The following is a 21,666-nucleotide window of genomic DNA, read 5'->3' on the forward strand; positions in this document are numbered from 1 at the left end:
AAATAAAACAGGAATAACTGTAACACAGACCTCCTTCTTCTAAGGTCATTGGAAATGTTTGGGTTGCTCTCTGAAAAGAGGGATGCTGCATAGCGGCATTTCATTAGAGAGGTTTGATCAGGAATGGCAAGGTGCATGCACTTCTATGGCATGTCCAGCAAAATGTAGCTGCCTTTGCAAAAAAAACAACCTAGAGCTCTGGTTTTTAATACCATAACCCTATTTATTTTCTTGTCTGTGAAATGGAGGAAATTCTGCTTTCCCAACCAAGTCAGTGCTTTAGGATCCTTAAAAGACAGTCCCAAAACAAGTGCAATGTGGTTTTTATCTCTTCACTAGTCTGAATAAGAACATCTATTAGCTGGTTGCTCTAAGAGTCAGCAGCAAAGTGTCAAATTAATCCTTCCCCAAAAGGCTGAGAAGACAGAATAGAAGCAAAGTGACTGTGGTAAAATAATGTATTACTTAAACCAGTTAAAATTTACTGATATAATTCCTAATCCCCTGATTTAAATCAATTACAAAAAAATGGGCACATAGTTTAAACCCAGTTTAGCTCATAAGTGAGTTATTTAAAGCTGCACTGTTGAAATCTGTGATGAGCATCTACATGTAGATTTATACCAGTTTAACAAAATTCGTTTTAAATTTATATCCGTAGTTAGGCTAGTGCATCATTTTCATAGCGAACATTTTCATACTATATGCATGTATTGTTCCCTGGAAAGAGTTTTTTTATATATAATTCTTTTTTTTAAATTAGGGTATATTTACTCATCAGCAAGTATTTTAGACTTCTTGATTGCACATATATCTTTGGGGATGTGAAAGTAGGCACATTTTGCATCTGGAGAGACAGCAGCAGAAGAACCACTTCCCTGCACACCCAGCTGTGTACTCGGAGGCTACACTCAGAGTCTCACAGTTTGGTGGAGACATCTCTGCCTTAGACAACACCTGTCCCCTGCAAACATTCTGGTTGTTGGATGTGCAGGATTTTGCAGATCACTGAAGCTTCCACCTTCAGGGGGGATTTTCCATGCTTTTTGTTGACTGCTGCTGTGTACAAAGGGTCTCAAAGATGGTACAGGTTTTTGGGTTACATCCCGAGCAGGACTGCTGCCGCATGGCTTCCCGGCTATGACGTGAGGCTGCTTCAGAAACTCTGAGTGACTTTGTGCCGCTAAACCCATGGCGAACAAGAACCCTCATCCTCCACAGCAGCAAGACCTGCAGGACCCTGGGGACCAGCCTCGTCCGGCTGCCCCTCTGCGGGGGACCTCGCGAGTGCCCAGGCTTGAGGCTGGGTAGCGGGACAGGGGATCTGGGCAGGAGGCTGCCCTTTGAGGGAAGGATGCCTTTCAGGGAGGTGGATGGGCTTTGGGGAAGAAGATGCCCTTTGGGCAGGACTCCCGTCGGAGAGGACAACTTTTGGGGCGGAGGATGCTTTTCGGTGAGGAGGATGCACTTTGCGAGGCAGGATGCCCTTTGGAGACGTGGGCGCCCTTCGCAGCAGAGGACGCCGTTTGGAATGAACACCCTCCGGGGTGGAAGACGCCCTGCCCCTCCCGGCGGAGCGCAGCCGGCCCGGGGCGGGCCCGGCCCCGGGGGCGGGGAGGTGGCGGGGCGGGGAGGTGGCGGCGTCCGGGCCGACTTCAGCGGAGGCGGCGGCTGCGGGCGCGGTGCAATGGCGGGGTGGGCGCTGGGGGCCGTGGCGCTGGTGCTGCTGGCGGCGCCGCCCGCGGCCGTGGTGGCCGACACGCCGGCCAACTGCTCCTTCGCCGACCTGCTGGGCGCCTGGGAGCTCCGCGTCTGGCGGGCCGGCGGCCGCCACGGCAACTGCTCGCAGGCGGGTGAGACCGCGGCGGCCCTGGCCAGTTCCCCGTGGAGCCCCGGGTGCCCACAGCCGCTCCGGGACGGGGAGAGGGTGTTCCGGGGAGCTCGAGGAGATGTGGGTGGGGGGCGGCGGCGGCTCCGTGCCGGGAGAGCCCAGAGCCGACACAGGAGGCGGGTTCCTGCATGGAAGTGCGTCTGACCACTTCTGTTTGTTTCGGTTAGGGCTCGACTAGGCCTCTTGATGAGCCCCACGGCTCTTGCCTGCTCACTGCCCCTCACAGGTGCCTCCCTGCCCAGCTCAGCCTGCCCGGGCAGTGGCTGTGACCAGGAGGAGAGCGTGGCTGTGCTGGGCGACACACCTGGCACCTCCTGGGAAGCCACCGGCTGCCGGAGCTGGCTGTCGGGGGAGCCTGACAGCATCCGGAGAGGTGGAAATACCGCGCCCCGTGGAAATACCCTCGAGGAGATAATAGTAGTGGGGAGTTACTATTTAGCTTTTAATCTCTTCCACACAGTAATCATGCTGTAATGATTGTATTTCTTTTAGGGCCTGTGGAGAAAAAGGTGCTTGTCAACCTTCAGAAGTTAGATGTGGCTCAAGATAGTCTGGGCAACTATGGTTTCTTCACTTTGATTTACAATCAAGGCTTTGAAATTGTGATAAATGACTACAAGTGGTTTGCATTTTTTAAGGTGAGTTAACTTGGTGTGTACTAGATCACTGGCTGTTGCTAAAATGGCTTATAGTTAGGCTTCTCTTCAGTCCCTGAGTGGCATGGTGGATCAGTTGGGACACTTATATTTGATTCTAAGATTTGCCTAGATTACTAGACAAAGAATTTTTTTAACATAAGGAAATAGTTATCAGTGCCTAGGTAGGGAGTAATACCCATACTGGGCATTATCTGAAAAAAAATTACAGATGCTGCTGCTTTCCTTTCTTGGCATGCCTTGTAGGCCTTCATGAAGCTAACTCTCTTAGTAGCCAGAATTTTTTTCTTTTTTTTTTTTTTTTTTTTTTACTTTTCTTGACACTGTGGACCCAAGTGAAATAGCAAACACCATTCCTTTTATCTTTCCTTAAAGATGTTCTCTAATGCATGGAAATTTTGGAGCCTTCTGTTCTCCTTGCTGAAGGATTTATAGGATTCTTTAAATTTTATTTCAGAATACTGCTTTAATTCATCTGGAGTAATACTGTTTTCTCCAGTCCCTGTTAATGACTTCATACCAAGCTGAAAACAGTGATGGCAGGCAGGGGGTAGACAGGACAAAACTCTCTTGTTAAAGGAGTGCTCTGCTGCTGTCCCAGTGAGTGGCATTGTGAGTCTGAAGGGTGGTTTGAAGTAATCTCTGCAGGATAACTTTGTCACCTGGGAGACAGATATGTCTTGCAATAGTTGGTGAATGCAGTCCTGGACGGGAACAGTGAACATGTTTCTTGGTTTTTTCAGGAAGCATGATCTTGTGTCTGGCTTCAGATGAGTCAGCAGTAAACACCTAGGCCTTGTCCAAGCACAAAATCACTGAACCTTCACTAGTAGAAGGAGGGTGAAGAAATTACTTTTGCTTTACATCGTCTTTCTAGGCGCCATCATAGATGGTTTATTTTACAGTAGCTGTTTTAAAGTCAGTGTTTTCAGATGTTAAGAAAAGTGATAATCTGCTCTCCCAGGAGAATGTGATATACATCACAGAAGTGATGTATAAGGCTTGAATTTAACTACAAGTTCCTTGCAGCTTTCTGTGTGTCAATTTGAGCTCATGTAAGGTAAAGGACTGTGTAGGCTGTTTAACATAACTAATGGGGGGTTATTTACGTGCTCATTGTTGTAGGTTAACCCCAGTGTGTAGATAGGGGTTACCCTGATAAGTAGCAAAGCTCCAATCAGCCACTTGCTTGTTCCCCCCCAGTGGGACAGGGGAGAGCATTGGAAGGATAGAAGTGCAAAAACTCATGGATTGAGATAAAGGTACTTTAACAGGTAAAGCAAAAACTGTGTAGGCAAGCAAAGCACAATAAGGAATTTGTTCACTACTTGTCACCAGTAAGCAGGTCTTTAGCAATTTCCATGAAGTGGGTCTTCACCATGCGTGACTGTTACACAAGAAGGCAGATGTCATGATTCTGAATGTTCCTCTTTTTTCCTTCTTTCCTCAACTGTTATTTCTGTACGTGATATTGTACGGCATGGAATATCCCTTTGGTCAGTTGGGGTCAGCTGTCCAGGCTGTGTCCCCTCCCAGTTTCTTGTGCACCCCCAGCCTACTTGCTGGCAGGGCTCTCTGAGGAGCAGGTGAGGCCTCGATGCTGTGTAAGTGCTGCTCAGCAATAACTAAAACACCTCTGAATTATCAACACTGTTTTCTTCACAAGTTAAAAATGTGGTACTATATCAGCTGCTATAAATAACTGTCAAGACTAGTGCACTCTTATAACTGTAAATTTTTAAAATAAGAATGCAGTTTTTAAAAATAAGACAGGGTCTTATACTTGTGTGAGAGAGAAATACCTGGTTGACATTCTCATCTGTATAAGACAGTGAAACTAAATTGCTGCTATGTGCACTTCTCATAGCTTTGGCAGGTGATACACCAAAAACTGTATGGACACTGAAAGGTAGTCCAGTTGGGCAGAATTGTTCTGAAACTTCTTAGGCAGGGACACATCTATGAGCCTACCTACAGTGGGAGGGCCTCCCTTAAAAGTAGCAGGAATTGCTGCCTCTGTGAGGACAGTGGAACACTATGCTATAGTATTTCCATGAACTCAGGCTTGAGGTGTCGTGTCTGGCAGGTAGAATTCAGCAGTTGTTGAACTCATTTGAGGAGAATATAGTTGAACTAGCAGACTGGGAATCCTTAGGCTGATATTTTACACTGAAATACAGAGTGGCTTTACAAGCCGGTATGCTGAGCAGTGAAACAGGTGCTGATTATCAAATTAGTTCTTGTATGTGAGCAGTGCAATCATAGAAACAGTGTGGCCTGCTCTGGAACATAAATGGATCTGTTAGGAGCCAACTTGAAGACAGTTGAGAGTCAGAGAAGGCTCTGCTTCTGGTTGTGATGTACCTTGTGAAATACATTCCAGAACATGAGCACTAAGTCAAATAATCAATAAGTGTTGATTTCTTGTATTTCATTGTTCGCAAGAGTAATCTTAAAACAATATACCAAAACTTTTATAGAATAATTTAGGTTGGAAGGAACTTTTGGTGGTCATCTGATTCACCTTGTTGCTCAAAACAAGGCCAGTCAAATCATGTATGTGTTTTAGCTGTTTGTGAGCAAATGCATTAATTGTTAGTTTTGCAGTCACCTTTGGTATTGAGAAATGGCAAGCTTGTTTGGCTCATTGTTCAGTAGTCAGGAATTCATCAGCAAGACATCTTTAATTTAAAGACTTCTTTTCTTAGACATTATAGAGAGGATTAGAGCCAAATTCGGTTACCATCTATTAGTTTTCCTGCTCTAAAGGAAACAACAGATTACCAAGATGCATGTAAAATGTCTGAGAAGGCTGAGGAAATACTACAACACTTAATAATTGCATTTTTTTGCTGCAGATAACTACTTGATGTTATTGGGCAACAACATGCAATGCTGTCTATCTCCAAAATTCTTACTTCACAACCATCAGTGGGGACTTGGAGGGAGGAAGTGGTTCCTTACAAACTGTTTGACTTTGTGACATATTTAGCTGTGCATATCTGTTTACTTTTAATCCAGTAAATACTGCATTACATATGAAATAGAAATACAAAATGTCTAGTCCTGGTAGAAACTAGAAATGTGGTTTTGTCTTTCAAATGCAACTAATTCTTTTGTAAGATGATTTTCATCATCTTCTACCCTAAAATTTCTAGGGAATAAGTAATATATTCCATTCAATGCAGGCTTCAGAGTTTTTTGAACAATGTTTGCCTATTGTTTAAAATACTCCTACCATTTGCACCTGAAAGTAACATAAACATAGCAGACTTAATTTGCTTAGTGTTGGTCATACTTGAGAAGCCTTAGGAGTAAAAAGGGTAAACTAGAATACTAACTGGCAAGGGCCTTCCTCCCTGGAAATGCAATAAGATGAAAGCGTAAAAGCAATCTCATAGTATATTGCTTAGCCTTGATCACTGTTGAGTATTTGAAAAGTCATAAGACAAAGTCCCTTTGGAATTCATGGAAGGGAAGAATTTTCTTTGCTGGTAGTCTCTTGCTCTACATCAAGAAAGAACTAATATGTTTAATATGGAGTAATTGGCTGTTGCTTTTGCTACTTGGTAAAATTACTTAAATCACTCTGAGGTAACCTTAGAGTGTGAACATGGTTCTGGAGTTACTGCTTGATTGTGGAATAATTTCTTGGTTCATGGAGCAGGTTGTGGTATTGGAACAGCCATAATACAGAAAGCCTTGCATATCTCTTTCCATAGTAGTGGGTTTGGGCTTGTCAAGAAAGTGTTTATTGCTTAAAGGCTGCTCATCAGTTTCAAATTCTTTTTATGTTGCACTAAAGTTATGTGGCTAAAACCTCATCATGGTGACAGGGCAGAAGAAACGTCCTTTTTATATACTGTGGTCCTGTAACTTGTATTCTGTAATGCTCCTGTTCTGACATTGAAGAGAGATGGAGTTGCTTGGCACAATGAAGAGCTATATTTAAGCCATTAGTGTAGTCTGTGTGTTTCAGGCATAGAAGTGCCACTGGTGCTAATTGAACTTCTGGTGTATTTCTGCTTCATGTTAAAAAATTAAACTATTAATTACTGACCAGAATGCTGTGAGCTTGCCTTAAATGGTGGCTTTATCAGAGCTACTTTATCAGAGCTACTGGATGATGCATGAGTTTTTAAGCTTTTTGTTCCTGTGGCTTGCTAAACAGACATCCACTAAGACTTTCGTGGGGCCTCACTACCATTAGAAGTTAGTTGTTCTTTGACTTGGGGCCTGTGGGGAAATGATTATATACACCAAAGGAGTGGATTGAGTGAGCTTATCTATGCATTTTTTCCTCAGTTTGCTTTAGTATCTTAAGTAAAGAAACTCTAACAGTGTTTTATTTCTAACTATTGTCTTATTGCTGTTCTCTTAAGTTTTCCAAGTTAAATGCAGCATCCTACTGTATTCTTGCATTCTACTTCTGACAAGTCATAGTTATTGTTCTTGCTGTTTGTTTGTAGCACAGAGTAACTTGTTTGTTTTGCAGGAATGCTCTTGTTTAATGTGTGCTGCTGAAACATCCCTATACTGAACTTGGATATGAATTTAGTCTACTGACTCTTGGCAGAAGCTTGAACATGTGCTTCTGCTGGATGATACAAGGATTCTTTAGGGCTATGCAATATATGAGGCTTTAAAGTTTTTATTTTTTCCCCGAGGGTTGGCAAAAGAAATAGAAACAGCATAACATAAAAAGATAGAGTGAGGCTGAAAGGAAAGTTGAGGCTAACTAATTTCAATTATTTATAGCTTTAAGGTATTTATTGCTGAGACTACCACTTTGAGGGAGACAGTGTTGTAAGGTTCTTGCTGTTTGTACCTTAAGCTAATTGGTACTAATTCTGATTTCTGAGATGTCCTTTAGCAAAAACCACAAGTCTGGCATTTTTTCATTTTGAAACAGTATAATCACTTCAGCAAAAAGAAAGAAGTAGATAATAGAATATTCCACCACTCAAGTTACTAGTCTTTTCCAGACTGACTCGGTGATATCTTTGTCACATCCTTTTCTCTCTTCCCCAATGCTCCCAAATTTGGTTAAAATCAAGGACTACCTTTCTGAAATAACCAAGCTCGATATGTGACAGTAGTTTATGTTTAAATTTTGAGATATGAAAAAAAAACCCTGAATTCATTTCATTTCATGTGCTAAAGTAGAGGTGCTAGAGCTGCTAATACTATTTAATCATTCTGCATATCACTTGAAAGTCAACTTTTAACCTGTCTTAGTTGGGCTCCCTTAACTGGCAGTGTGCAACTGCTGCTTCCCTAAAGTGTAAATCTGAAAGCACAGGTCTCAGAATATGAGAATGTTCTCTATAGTAAAGAAAATGCCCCTACAGTTGATACTTGCTTGCATTTTATATCAGGTAGCAAGATGCAGTACTTTGTTCTGCTAACATAATCTTCTGTATTTTTGTACAGTAGGGCATCTGCAAGTCTGCAACTCTGTTCTAATTCAGTGTGTGCTTCCTGTATTAAAATGCATAGCCACACTTGTAAATTTGGTAACAAATGAGCGATAAGTCTTTCCACCAGATTTAATCACAGAATATACCAAGTTGGAAGGGACCCACAAGGATCATCGAGTCCAAATTCTGGCCCTGCACAGGACCATCCCAAAGAGTCACACCATGTGCCTGAGAGTATTGTTCTATTGTTCAAATGATTCTTGAATTGTCAGGCTTGGTGCTGTGACCGCTTCCCTGGGGAGCCTGTTCCAGTGCCCAGTGACCCTCTGGGTGAAGAACCTTTCTCTAATATCCAACCTAAACCTCCCCTGACACAAATTCAAGCCATTCCTTTGGGTCCTGTCCCTGGTCACCAGAGAGAAGAGATCAGTGCCTGCTCCTCCTCTTCCTCATGAGGAAGTTGTACATGAGACCTGCAATGAGGTCTCCCCTCAGTCTCCTCTTCTCCAGGCAGAACAGACCAAGTGACCTCAGCCGCTCCTCATACGGCTTCCCCTCAAGGCCCTTCACCATATTCATTGCCCTCCTTAGGATGGGATGCTCTGTAAGAGCTTAATATCTTTCCTATATTGTGGTGCCCAAAAACTGCACACAATATTCAAGGTGAGGCCACCACAATGCAGAGCAGAGCAGGACAATTCCCTCCCTCAACCGGCTGGCAATGCTCTGCCTGATGCCCCTCAGGACACGGTTGGCCTTCCTGGCTGCCGGGGCACTGCTGACTCATATTCAACTTGCTGTCAACCAGGACCCCCAGCTCCCTTTCTGTGGCACTGCTTTCCAGCATCTCATTCCCCAGTCTGTACGTACATCCAGGGTTGCCCCATCCCAGGTGCAGAATCTGGCACTTCCCTTTGTTGAACTTCCTATGGTTGGTGATTGCCCAGTCCTCTAAGTGTATAGGGTAGTCCCACCCCCTAGAACCCAAGTTGGCTTCTTGCCCAAGCACTGCTTAAGTTGAGAACATTAGATGTAAAAGGGGATGGGTGGGCAATCTATGTTTGTAGCACTGCTGAATCCCTGTTAAAATAACGTTTCCAATAAGGTCTCCATCCTTTTGTGCTTTCCCCTTAGTGAGATTAAAGATTTAAAGAAAGCTTTAAACAATTATGTTTTTTTTACCAGGACTAGAAGTGAATATGCAGATAGATTGTCATGATGACCAACACAGGAAAGATGCTATTAAAAGTATACTGCACCAAAAACCTTACCTGGGGTTCAAGTATCTGACAGCAGTCTTTGAAGTCTAGTTACATGAAGCTTTTTAAGGTTAATGTTGTTGGAGTGGCTTGGCTAAATTCTGGCATTAGGCAAAGTCACGTGAGTTGTCAGGCTTGAGAAAAATATGCATTTGAAATAGAATTAAAGCTTAAACCTCAGAATTGGAACTGTTGAATATATTTGGTGCCTTTTTACAAGAGTTGTCCTAGACTGGTCAGATCACTGGATGCAGTTTACTTAATGCTGCGGATGTGAGCATTGGCTGATGAAATTACCACGTGGCATGGTTGCAGTGGTCTCTTATTAACTCAGAAATGAAAGCCATCATCTTATGTCTGCAGAGAAAATGCATGCAGCAGTTGTCCAGCAGTTGCTGGTGATCAGAGCTGTCTGGCTGTTGTCCTCCATGGAGGATACTGTTACAGGATGGGTTCTGTGGATGTTTTAGGTGCTGTGCTAGCAGCTTCTTTGGGGTCTGATGTTAAAATTCACATCCACCTGAGTCAACTGTTGTTCATGCAATGGTGCCGTGTCCCTGTATGATTGTTATTTGGGCAGACATACTCATAGTCAGTCCTCTAAAACCATTACACTGGTAAAATCAGATTTGCCAGATCGAATCTCTCAGACCTTCACTGGTAGCAGTAAGAAATGCTACCTGTGGTTTTAGAAATGATGTGCTGATTTGGTGGTGTACCTTCTGGTAGTAAGCAGTGGGTGTCATTGTCATGGCACCTATGACGATGCTACCCCATTTTATTTCTTCTAATGTGTGGCTCATTGGATAATTAACTGCCTTGTAGAAACGAAGCATAAATATTGGAGTTTTTTAAAGGTTTCTCTGTCACTTTGTTGCGTCAGTGGCTCTCAATTACACGTCAGAGGGGGAAAGGCAAATTGGGACCTTTCGGGTATATTTTCATTTCCTAGCTGACTGTGCTGCTTTGAGGTTAAATTCTCTTTATCCAGGTATCATTTGATATGCTATGGTCTCAAAGTCTCTGTGTCCCCTTTTTAAAGTCAGTTCAGTAGTAGCTTATAGTCTGCCAGTCTACAAAAAGTTAGCTACAGAGGATTTGAATTGCCTAATTTTAGGCTTCTACACAGTCTGTCTGAAATTGGCTTTTGTGTCTTGAGGCATTGCCAGTGACTGTCCTCTTACCCCCTTCCTAGTTTTGCTGATATGTATGAACTGAAAGAACAGTGTAAGAAACTTGCTAAATTCACTTTCCCAAAAGGTAAGTTGCACAAATGTTGTGAATGCTATTCTGGTTTATCTACATCTTTAAAAAAGCAATGCATTTGATCTCCTGGAAAAGGACAGGGATTTTTAGGAGAGAAAAACAAAACAGAAAAAAAAAGCATTTTGTTATTTTAATTTGCTAGTTATCAGATGTCTTCATGAAAAAAAAGGCAACAAGTTAAGTCCTAAATCTAATTTAATTTTAATTTAATTCAGTATAACTGTATACTAGGCAGGATCTGTGTCTGATTGTTGCATGAAGCAGTCCTGTTCCTCTAATCTTCACGTATTTAGGTTGAAGGCCTGCGTTTATTGAGAATAGCTGTACTTGGTCTTGTTATAATCTGTGGCAACTTTTACATAAAAAAGACAGGTATTAATTTAATGCTGTCATGTAGAGCCAATAAAGTGATGTCACAGTAAATTATAGATGTAAAGTTACTAACCTGTTGCTTTTGGGTGTCTGGATTTCTAGCACTCCTGTTGTGAAGAGGGTATTTCTCAAATAATCTCTGGACCTTGCCCTTGCTATGTGGCCAAGTGTAGTTATATCCTATATTGCACAGTCTTGCACAGTAAGAGGGGATGAATAGAGCAAGGCAACAGCTCAGCTTCCAAGTGCCCCCATGCTGCTCCAGTCAGCAAACTTGCTTGCCTTGCTAGACAAGCAGGAGTGTAGATATGAGGCCTCTGCAACCTCCAGACTGGGGACAAGGCAAATTCCTGTCCTAAAACAGAGAATTAGCCTTTAATTTTATTCCTTTGATCGATAAACTTAATTATTTCACTACATGTTCTCCTTCAGATTTCCCACAAAACCTGTACGGAGTCACAATATCCCTGTCTCTTTAATCACTCATTTCCATCTTGGGGCATTTCCGTCACCAAAAACCACCACTTTCTTCAGTAAAGAAGCTGAGCAAGCATTTTGTTGAAACATAGTTCCAAAATCCCTGTACTGTTGTACATGTGCAATTCCAATGAGATTTAAGGAAGTATTTTTGGACTAGGAAACTTGGATTCTATTTTTGTGATTAGAAGAGTAAAGTTAAAGCTTTTGTTGCTTGGGATTTTCAGGCTCCTTTGTAGTTTAATACAAAACAGGCTCTAACCTTAAGAGATGAGTAATGAGTAAAGAGCCACACACCCCCTGCCCCATCCTGAGACATTCTGCTGTCAAAGAATTGCTAATTCAGAAAACTTACGTAGCTGGGTAAAGTGTTAGTGCTAACTGTTGTATGAAGACACATTTTACTGAATATGTAACATTATTACTCTTCAGTACTAAAATGAAGACCTGTGTGAACAGGGAAGTGTTAGGACTCAGGATTTGAGACCTTAGTAACACTCTCCTCACTGCCTACTTTAAATGAGTTGTTCTCAACAGATCATCATTTCATACTGTTTCATTTTGATAGTTCACGTGAAGTTGTTTCTTGATGCTGTACCATCACAGCTCAAGCTTTAAGCAGTTGCAGGAAGTCTCATCTTTGGTTCTGACTTGTAAAACAAAAACAGTACATAAATTACACACAAATAAATATAGAAATAGTACATGTTTCCCTGAGAGGTTACTGGATGAGAGAAACTTGCTATCCTTCCTGTGTTTGAGTCCTAGTTTCTCAAACTTTTGAAGTAGTCCAGAGTTAGCTTGACTAGTCACATATGTGGAGCAACAAACCTCAGGGCCTTGAAGAGAAGGGTAAGTACTAAGAGGTCTTTTGCATCTTGCTGAGAAAGTATCTGTTGAACCCAAACAACTAGCACCTGTTAGTTGATGCTGATATTAATGCATGCTTTGTTGCTAGTGCAAGTCACAACATGATTGTCTTCTGCAGTGATTTGATAAGTATCAGTTTCATTTATCTACTTAACCTCTGGATTATATGTTTGGTCACTTCCTCTGAAACACAGGCAAGAAGCAGCTGAGTGGGTGGGGAACTGCTGTTAGGCTAACAAATGCATCTGCTCAACACCAGCATAACTTCTTCACATTACAGTACAAAAAGGAAGGCCAGAATGTAACCAGCTACTGTAATGAGACTCTACCAGGATGGGTACATGATGTACTTGGCCACAATTGGGCTTGTTTCATTGGACAGAAGATTACTTCCTCTCCTTCAGATGTTCACATAAACGAGCTGCCTCTCCAGAAGCCCAGGGGAAGGTAAGCAACAGATAAGTGAGCTTTTCCTGGAATAAAATGTTTCATAACTGTCCATCAGGTTTTAACTAAAACCATAAGGACCAATTCCATTACTGAGGGCAAAGTTAATACCAGTTATAATGTTGGAAATAAAACCTGAATGCACTAAAACAGAGGAGCGTGTGCCTGTCACGTCAGAGTTTCTCCTGTGGCGAAGCTCAGTTACAAAACTGGCATGTCTAAGCAAGATGATTATATCTAGTTAGTCTCAGGTTTAAGGAACCTTGCCTTGATCCAATATTTCCATGTTTATTTATCCGTACCTATCACAAGACACTTCCAGAGTTAGTCTTTTACATATTGAGTTTAGAGAACACCTTTATTTTCCAATCTGTCCTTTTCTTACTGTTTTGTTTGGTTGCTTTTGTTTGCAGACTTTCAGGGAGGCGTTATGTGCACAACCCTGATTTCGTAAATGCTATCAATGCTCATCAGAAGTCGTGGAGAGCGGCAAGATACAAGGAGTATGAGCATTTTGCCCTGGAAGAACTAACTAGAAGAGCTGGGGGTCTCTATTCCAGAGCTTCAAGGTAGTTGAAACAAAACAAAACCTTTTGTTTTGCCATAAACCTCGCTGCTGCCAAGACTCTGCTTATATTTGTCCTGGCGCTTTCTAACTGTGTTTTGGCTTGTAGGTCAGATGTTTAATCAAGTTTCAGGGCCTTCCAGCTCATAGTCATGGGGTCCCAATATAGTTTTCATTTGAATGATTATTCTGAGCATCTATCATCTCAAACAGTTGAGACAAATAGAGTAACCTACCCTTTAATCTTGCCCAGTAGCTCGCTGCTGAACTGATATGTGCAGGGAAGAAGTGGGACAGTCTCTGTTGTCATCTCACTCTCGTGTCTGCTCATCAGCTGCTTGCCACAGTCAGGAGTTTCTGCTTGTACTTTGTCCTGGTTCTGCTAGTTCATAATTGCAATTAAAAAGCAGTGAACTGCATTCTGCCATTAAACATAAATATTAAAGATTTCTGAGGGAATTCCCTGATTACTTAGATAATTTGCCATGCCTTCAACAGGATGCTCTAACAGGAGTAGTGTCTCAAGAAGCATGAAAGCAGCCCCAAGAATGCCTTCAGGGTCTTGCAGATCACTGAGCAGAGAGCAGTAATGGGGATTTGTACATCATCCTCTAGATTAATTTGCAAACTAGAGTTCCTTGATCTAAAGATTCTCTTCTTTACAGCTTTCTACCTTCTTGGCATTTTTGCTTTTTTCACTCTTGGTATTCCTGTGAGTAGGAATGCTACTTAGTTTTCCAAACTGTGGCAATTGTGTGTTGTAGAAGAAGGTCCTACTCTATAATAAAACTGCTGATTTGTGTGGGATAATTATGCAGATTATCATGGTTTCATCATATAGACAGAACTCACCTTGTAGATCATCTTCAAATACAGTAAACTACTTGGTAACAATAGCCTGTTACACCCATACAGTGCCATGATGGTATTTGGTTGGCCCTCTCCTGCTTTCAGAACAGATTCCAGTGTCTGGTATTTGTGAATGGCACCTAAGGACAAGCATTGGGTTGTGTGAAGGCTGAATACAGAAAGCTCTTGGCTTGCTGATGTATGAGCATCACTTGGCTGCAAGTGGTAAATGAGGAAATATTCAATACTTCTTCAATAGTCACAGTAAAAACTTGCTCCAGAGAAGTTTCTGAGACAAGTGGTACTACATCTAGTGAAGTGTTGATGTAAGCCATGTCTGTCTGCAGTTAAACAGTCTGTAGCTGCTGTCAGTGCATGCTGGCAAGACAAGGTGCCTTCTGCAGTCAGATATTCTACATACCTTGTGATAGCAGAGGTGTAAAATATCTGCTGCAGAACTGTGTTGCAGTGACCCTCAGCACTTCAGATGAGCACAAAGGTATTTGACCTCAGCAGCTTGTAGATGTTTAGGAGACGTCCCTGTTTGACCATCCAGAAGCCACTCTGGCAGTCACTCTCACAGCACCTGAGCTGGAACCGAGGCCCCTTTGCAGCTACAGACCCCACACTCATGCAGTCAGACCAGGTTTCCTTCCTGGCTTGACTCCAGGTTTCCCATAGCAGAGTCTCAGATGTCCAGATACATAAAATAATTTAATCTTGATGCAATAACTAAATAACAAAATAACAGCTTAAGCTGGTACTTCTGTGGAGGGACCCCAAACAAAGAAACCCTGGGGCTTTTATCCACTCACAGGCTAAGCAGTGAAAATCTGGACTCCTCGACTCCTGCTGTGTCTCTGAGTGTCCGGTGTGGCTTGGCTGGAGGTCCCCAGGCCCTTGGTTATGCAAAGGGTCGGCAGTTCACAGCCTCTCATCTAGACCACTCAGAACTCAATCTGCAGCTGGCACTGCAGCTTGCAAACTGAGCTTCCTGTACTGAATGTGTATTCCTCAGCAGCGGATAGTTCATAATGTAGTTCCGTCAGGGAGCATATTTGAGTAGGTCTTGCATCCTGCTGAAACTAATCTCTTCAGATTGACACCCACTCAGTTTAGATGGAGACTATTTCAAATTGCATAGTGTGAAGTAAGTCCAACTAGTAGAAGCCAAAAGATGAAAACTGAGTGTTATGTAATTGTTTCCTTGTCTAGAGCGTGGTATGTTTCTCAAAATCATTTTCTCCTCTTTAGACCAAAGCCTGCACCTCTAACACCTGAATTACTAAAAAAAGTTTCAAGCTTGCCAGAATCCTGGGACTGGAGAAATGTGAATGGTGTCAATTATGTCAGCCCTATTCGGAATCAAGGTAAAAATGAATAAAAACTCTGAATGAAATGCTCTAGTGCTCTTTTGATGTACTTCATTATTTACTGTTAGCAAGAAGTGTCTTACAGTTGACAGATTGCACCTTTACTATGAATAACCTGTGGAAACTGGTTGGAGTCCTGGCTACCAACACGGCTGAAATAGGTGATGGTACTGGCTTATCCAGACAGCAGTGTAGCTTGCTGGAGTGAAGGCAAATTACCACAGAACCCTGTATAAAGACAGCTCTCAAGTTTTGTCCAATCCATCTCAGCCACAGTTTTCTGTACACTCACTGAACTGATGTACATCAAACTCTTTCCCTAATTCTTGCTGATGGCAAATTATCATGCAACTTTAATGAATAAACCCATGAAAATTGTTTATATTACCTCCAAGTCTTGCCTCCCTGATAAATTTAGGAGTTACTTAAATGGTTAGTTGCAAGAGGAGGCATTAGTCTCTGTGAAAATTGTGGACACTGATAAATATAGAATACTGATAAAACTATTTTTTTTTCTTTGCCCTGTGATAGGGAATTATTTAGCTTAAAGGAGAATAAAAAGGATACCATGCTGGTATATGTGTATTCTGTAGGAAGTGCTTTTACAGCACTGTGGTTTGAGAGACCTGAATTAGGTGGTTAGACCTGAATTAATGGAAGCCAGAAGTGGACTCAGTAAATGTGTCCCTTGCCTGAACTACCATTTCCAAATAAACTTGCGTCTTCTGGCAGTTATCTAGTTACAACTTTTTGGGGAAGGGAACATAACATTAGCATGGTGGGGAAGGAGTTACTTAAATCACTGATCCCTCATTTATGGGTTAGTTATTCTGTCAGCTGGGCCCCTGGTAGCAGAAGAAGCATAGGAAGGCTTGTGGGAGTTCTAGCTTGCAAGCTGATACACTGCATCACTGGAAGATGGCAACAGGAAATTATATGGTCCTGTGTAGGTGTGAGTCCTCTACTCTCTCCTGGTGCGAACTGTGAATATACCAAAGGCTCTTTTAGCTGCCAGACAATTGAACACTTAGTTCCAAACTTACCCTTTCTCCAGTATGTTGCTTCAGAGTTTCTCTAAATGAGAACTACTCCGTTGTTTCCAACAATAAAGCTTCCTACACTTTTCCTGTAATCTAAAAGTCCATGCTGAGTATGTTAAATGTCTGTGGAATATCCATTCTGCTCTATCAAATTAGTATTTTAGCTTTCAGGCTTTAAAAAGAAAAATAAACAAACAAAAAAACCCCACACAAACAAAACCTCCAAAAGAGGACAGTCTGTGAGCCTCATAAATGCCACTGGGGTAGCAGGAGAGAAATTTAGCAGCCACTCCAATGGACTGAAATGGGTGTGTGAATTGTATTTTTTACATTTTTGCACACAAGATGCAACAAAGTGTTCAGTGTGGCCCATCTAAGATGCTGTGACTGTATAGTGAGTGGGTGGCATCTTTCACTGTTTCACTTTGCCCTGCTGGGCAAAGGAGTGTTCATGTTCAGGCTGATTTTGCCCCTTCTCTTCAGAGATGCATCTGAGTGAAGGTGCAATTTCACAAAATCTTACTTCTGTAATAGCTGTGCTTTTATACACCCACACAGTTCAAGAGAAAGTATTTTGTTTTGTTCCTCAGGCCTCCCTTGTTTTCATAGCTCTGCAATATTTGACTTTCCTGCTGTCAGGAAACAAAAGGAAATCATGGACCTTGGTGACAATCAGTAGATAAAATAGGACCCCATCCAAGTAATTGTTCTTCCCTGTGATGCTTGTCATTCCACTTCTAAAGGTTTTTATATGTGAAAGGAAGGTCCTAGGAAGTGAAGAGGCCTAAAGCTAGAAGCAATACTAAATTTTGATGCAAAAGTAAGGAGACTTAACTCTCTGCCGGGAAACCAAAGGGAAGTTAAGGTGCCTCTGAAAAGCCAGCATACAATTACATGCCCTTGGAAAGCAAGGGGAGCTGGGATGAATTCTCTGTATCAAACTTGCTGTTTATACTACTAGTCTCTAAAAGTTGGTTGTTTTAGGGGTAGCTGGAGAGGTGGAATATTTTTTTAACTGGAGATTACAGGACTAAATCCATTGGTAGGTTGAAATAAGAACAATAATGTCAGCATTCGCTTCAAATAGTTCATTGCCACTTAGCATATGTACTCCATAAAGGGTTGTTGTCTGAGGCAGTAGACTGAGCCTTCTCTGTCCTGGGTAATGCGGTCCCTGTAGGTTCATTCTGAAGGAATAGCATAATAGGATAGCTCTTAAAAGGTACTGCTGAAAAAACACTGAAGAGCAGTATGCTGTCTCTTTTTCTTGCATAAGCTCTGTGTTCCTTCAGAAGTTGTTAGAAGTGGGTTTTTTTAATTGCGTGCTTAAAAGCTAAATGTAGATATAAAGTTTCTGCTCCATTGGTTTTTAATTTCTAATCCCATCTGGTAGGTTTTGACTCAGTGGACTCTAGGAATTAGTTGTACCTGACTGTAGGTGACTAGCCTTGTTTGCGTTACTGACTGCTCTTCACGGTTCCGTTTTCTCCCCTTCTTAGGCTCGTGTGGCAGCTGTTACGCGTTTTCCTCCATGGGCATGCTGGAAGCAAGAATACGTATCCTTACAAACAATACTCAGAAACCAATCTTTAGTCCACAGCAGGTTGTGTCTTGCAGCCAGTATTCTCAGGGTAAGTGTGCTGATATTTACAATGACAGCTTTCAAGTTTTGATAATACTGTAGAAGGAGAGCATATATTAAAAACTTCTGTGCCTTCCCCATCGCACACAATTTAGTTTTTTCATAAAGTTTTTGCCAGGCTATACTTTATAGTACTTTTTTATTTTTTTAAAGATTGCAGGAAAAAATTCCGGAGTTGTCAGTCCACCTCTTTGTGGGATGGATGATGGGATTGAATAAGGAGCAGGTGGCCTCATGCTTGGGATGTTACTGGATTTTAGGTAGATCTACCTGTGACGAGGGGAGTATCTAAAGAGTAGGGCTCAAAATGTAGCTAAAATGCAATGCATTCCTAGAAAGACTGGAACTAAATATTCTTCCAGTAGCATATTTAGAGGGAGGAGGAGCATACAAGGAGTGGGAGATGAGCAAAAGCGATGACTCAAGCTTTCTGGAGGACTGTATGCTTATTAGTCAGGTCTTTGTACTGCATGTAACTAACTGCTCTTCCTGATGGGGATTGTCAGGAGCAATTGAATGAGAAAGGGGTCTATGTATTAACGTTCCCAGTATAGTTCCCACAAATGGGAATTTTGCCCTAGCTACAGCTGGGTCTCTGCAGTGCATGTTCAATAGTATATCTGAAAGTATTCCAAAAGATATAAGTAGGAGAGGCTCCCACCTCAAATAACTCTACAAGGTAATAAGCACATATTTTTTTTGTTTAGGTTGTGATGGTGGCTTCCCATATCTCATTGCTGGAAAGTATGTCCAAGACTTCGGTGTGGTGGAAGAGGACTGCTTCCCTTACACAGCCCAAGATTCTCCATGCCTTTTCAAACGCAGCTGTTACCACTACTACACTTCGGAGTACCACTACGTTGGTGGTTTCTACGGAGGCTGCAATGAAGCCCTGATGAAACTTGAGCTTGTTCAGCATGGGCCAATGGCTGTTGCCTTTGAGGTTTATAATGATTTCATGCTTTATAAAGAGGGGATCTACCATCATACTGGGCTGCAAGATGACTCAAATCCTTTTGAATTGACCAATCATGCTGTCTTGCTGGTGGGCTATGGTGCAGACCCAGAAAGTGGTGAGAAATTCTGGATTGTGAAGAACAGCTGGGGCACCTCATGGGGTGAAGATGGTTACTTCAGAATCCGCCGTGGCACGGATGAATGTGCAATTGAAAGCATTGCAGTGGCTGCAACTCCTATTGCAAAATTATAAATGTAGAGGTCTTCATCCAGTGCCTTGTCCTGAGCCATACGAACATACCAATTGTTGAAGACTATGCTTAAAATCTGTCCCCTAGCTTGAACAGGACAGCTTTAATGAATTTTTCCAAAACAGAGCAGTTTCCCTGTGTGAGAGGATGAACACTGTTAATTCTGCTCTATGCACTGAAGGCTTCCTCTCGAGTCTGATGGTAGATGACATAGAATGGCTGTTTTGGTAGCAATGGTGATTAGTTATTCATCACTAGATATACATCTTCAGTTACCAGTTGCATTTTTTTCCATGGACAATCTTGACCTTCAGAGCTCAGAGGGAAGCGTCTGCTGTGGTAATCTGTAACTGCTTTGAAAGGACACTGTAGTGCCTTACTTCTCAGAAATCAGGAAGTCACTGCAATTTAGAACAAATGTGTGGATTGGGGAGGGAATGGGCAATTACACTGATTAAAAGGAAATTTTAAAGCTTTAAGTGTCCTGTAAAAACTGCATGTCAAACCCTTATGACAGTAGAAATCAAGTCTATGTTTCAGGCTGTTACTGAATGTTCCAGCTCTGGATTTTATTGCTGTGCTTTGCAATTGATCATTTCAGAGTTCAATAAAAATTACCCCGCTCCTATAGGAGTTAGTTCTTGTGGAAGAAATTGCTTCTTTGGTGACCTGTCTCTGTAAGCTTCTTGTCAAGAACTTTTTGCTTCAGCAGGATATAAACTGATGGGAAAGGAAGATGAGAGAAGAGAGGAACTAATAATCTTACAGCTGAAGCTGAGATACCGCAACAGCATTGAGCAAGTTGTCCAGGCTGTGGATACGGGACAATTCATTGAGTAAATTTGCTAATTCCCCAGTAATCTTGCTTTAGACTTTTCTGTTAATCTGTTGCCCTATTTCTTTCAAATACGCAAGGTAGAAAAATGGAGTTGAGGGGGAGAATTGCAACACTTGGAATTAACCATTTCTGAGCTGCAACACAGTACTTGGTTAACACAGCACTGGCCTTTGCTGTTCTCCACCTGAGTAAACAAGAGTGGCATAAAACCCCTGTTTCATGGGTAGAAGTTGACTTCTTTAGTAACCTGTTAAAATGTGACCAAAGCATTTCTATGCAACATACAGTCTTATAAATGGGTTTTTTTAGGTGTAGGGAAGTTTATAAAACACAGAAAAATGGAAAAGTCGTCTGTAATCAAAATATCTCATTTAACTTACAGGGGAAAACTCCCTTTTACTACAGTAGCAGAATTTCACGGGAACTCCGTAACTCTAGTTTGCTCAAGTTGAGGGGCAGGGGAAGGATAGCTTCATAGGCTTGGCTTTCTTCAACCGCCTGCCAAAAAATACCAAGTCAATATTGGAAATTTAGAACTTGTGTTTTTCCAGAATTGGAACAAGGACTTCCAAAATAGCTCATATTCTGCATTGGATTGTTTTAGCTGAGGGAATTGGGGGGCAGGGGAAGACCAGGGCACTTGTTCTTTCCCACTTGGATTATTTGGTGTTACTGGAAAACAGAGGCCCGTTGAGAAGTAAATTCCTTGCAGAAGACAGTTGTCTTTGTGTAGGTGACCTGCAGGTTTGTCCTACTACCTGTGGGGTCGCTGTGGTTTCACTACACAGGTAATGCATTTTGAATATCCTGTGCATTTGGAAGTGTCAGTTCTTAATAAGCAGGTATTTTCATGAAGTTATGGCTTTGTTTGTGCTAGGTTCTTGGATTTCTTTAATAGCACGTGTGATTAGCTTGAGAATGAGGATACAAAAGCTAGATGTTTGTTTCTACTGTCTTTTAGCCATTAGGAAATCAACTCATCATAAAACTGTTGCTGACACCTATGGCACACTACGAATGTAAAAGCACTTACTATTCACCATGCATTATATCACGTTAGCTACATGATATAGTGTTTTGAATAATACTGTATGTTATTTTCTTAGCCATTCCCACCTCTGTCTGTCACTGCATGTGTGTGGCAGCTCCACTGGTGCTATTGTGAAGATGGGAGAGTTCCTAAAGTGGTCTGTCACTATCACTGCCCCCAGCAACTGTCATCAGACATATTTGTTTGCCTCCGGCTGACTGCAGTTATGGGAACATCCTTGTTTTCTGTATTCCAGAGTTGCTCAGAGGAATGTCAGTCAGCCTGATGGAGCTGATATGTGGCCAATATGACATACTTGGATTCTTGACTTTTATTTGGGACTATGAGTCAAGTACGGAAAGTACATTTAGGGGCCACAGGCTGAAGATCAGCCAGAGCATTTCCTTCCTGCAGGCCAAAAGGGATGCAATTGCAGGAACTGATAAACCTTAGGAATGAGGAG

General features: G+C 42.0%; 1 protein-coding gene across 1 annotated transcript; it reads left to right on the top strand.

The window, feature by feature from the left end:
* The first annotated feature begins 1,650 nt into the window (after nt 1–1,650).
* CTSC (cathepsin C) lies at nt 1,651–19,963 on the top strand. The gene is made up of 7 exons (XM_051779266.1): nt 1,651–1,853; nt 2,384–2,529; nt 12,492–12,658; nt 13,072–13,227; nt 15,327–15,442; nt 17,985–18,116; nt 18,835–19,963. The coding sequence occupies exons 1-7, from the start codon at nt 1,688–1,690 to the stop codon at nt 19,335–19,337; spliced, it is 1,386 nt and encodes a 461-aa protein (XP_051635226.1). The 5' UTR covers nt 1,651–1,687; the 3' UTR covers nt 19,338–19,963.
* The last annotated feature ends 1,703 nt before the right edge of the window (nt 19,964–21,666 follow it).

Source organism: Manacus candei, unplaced genomic scaffold, assembly GCF_025592945.1.
Source record: "Manacus candei isolate 608988 ecotype Guabito, Panama unplaced genomic scaffold, ASM2559294v1 h1tg000014l, whole genome shotgun sequence".
NCBI classification, from domain to species: Eukaryota; Metazoa; Chordata; class Aves; order Passeriformes; family Pipridae; genus Manacus; species Manacus candei.

Bases quoted from the DNA above. Each gene is read 5' to 3' on its own strand.
- CTSC (XM_051779266.1), top strand. From the start codon at position 1,688: ATGGCGGGGTGGGCGCTGGGGGCCGTGGCGCTGGTGCTGCTGGCGGCG. The intron at 1,854-2,383 runs GTGAGACCGCGG...TATTTCTTTTAG, and splicing joins CGGCAACTGCTCGCAGGCGG to GGCCTGTGGAGAAAAAGGTG. The intron at 18,117-18,834 runs GTAAGTGTGCTG...TTTTTTGTTTAG, and splicing joins TTGCAGCCAGTATTCTCAGG to GTTGTGATGGTGGCTTCCCA.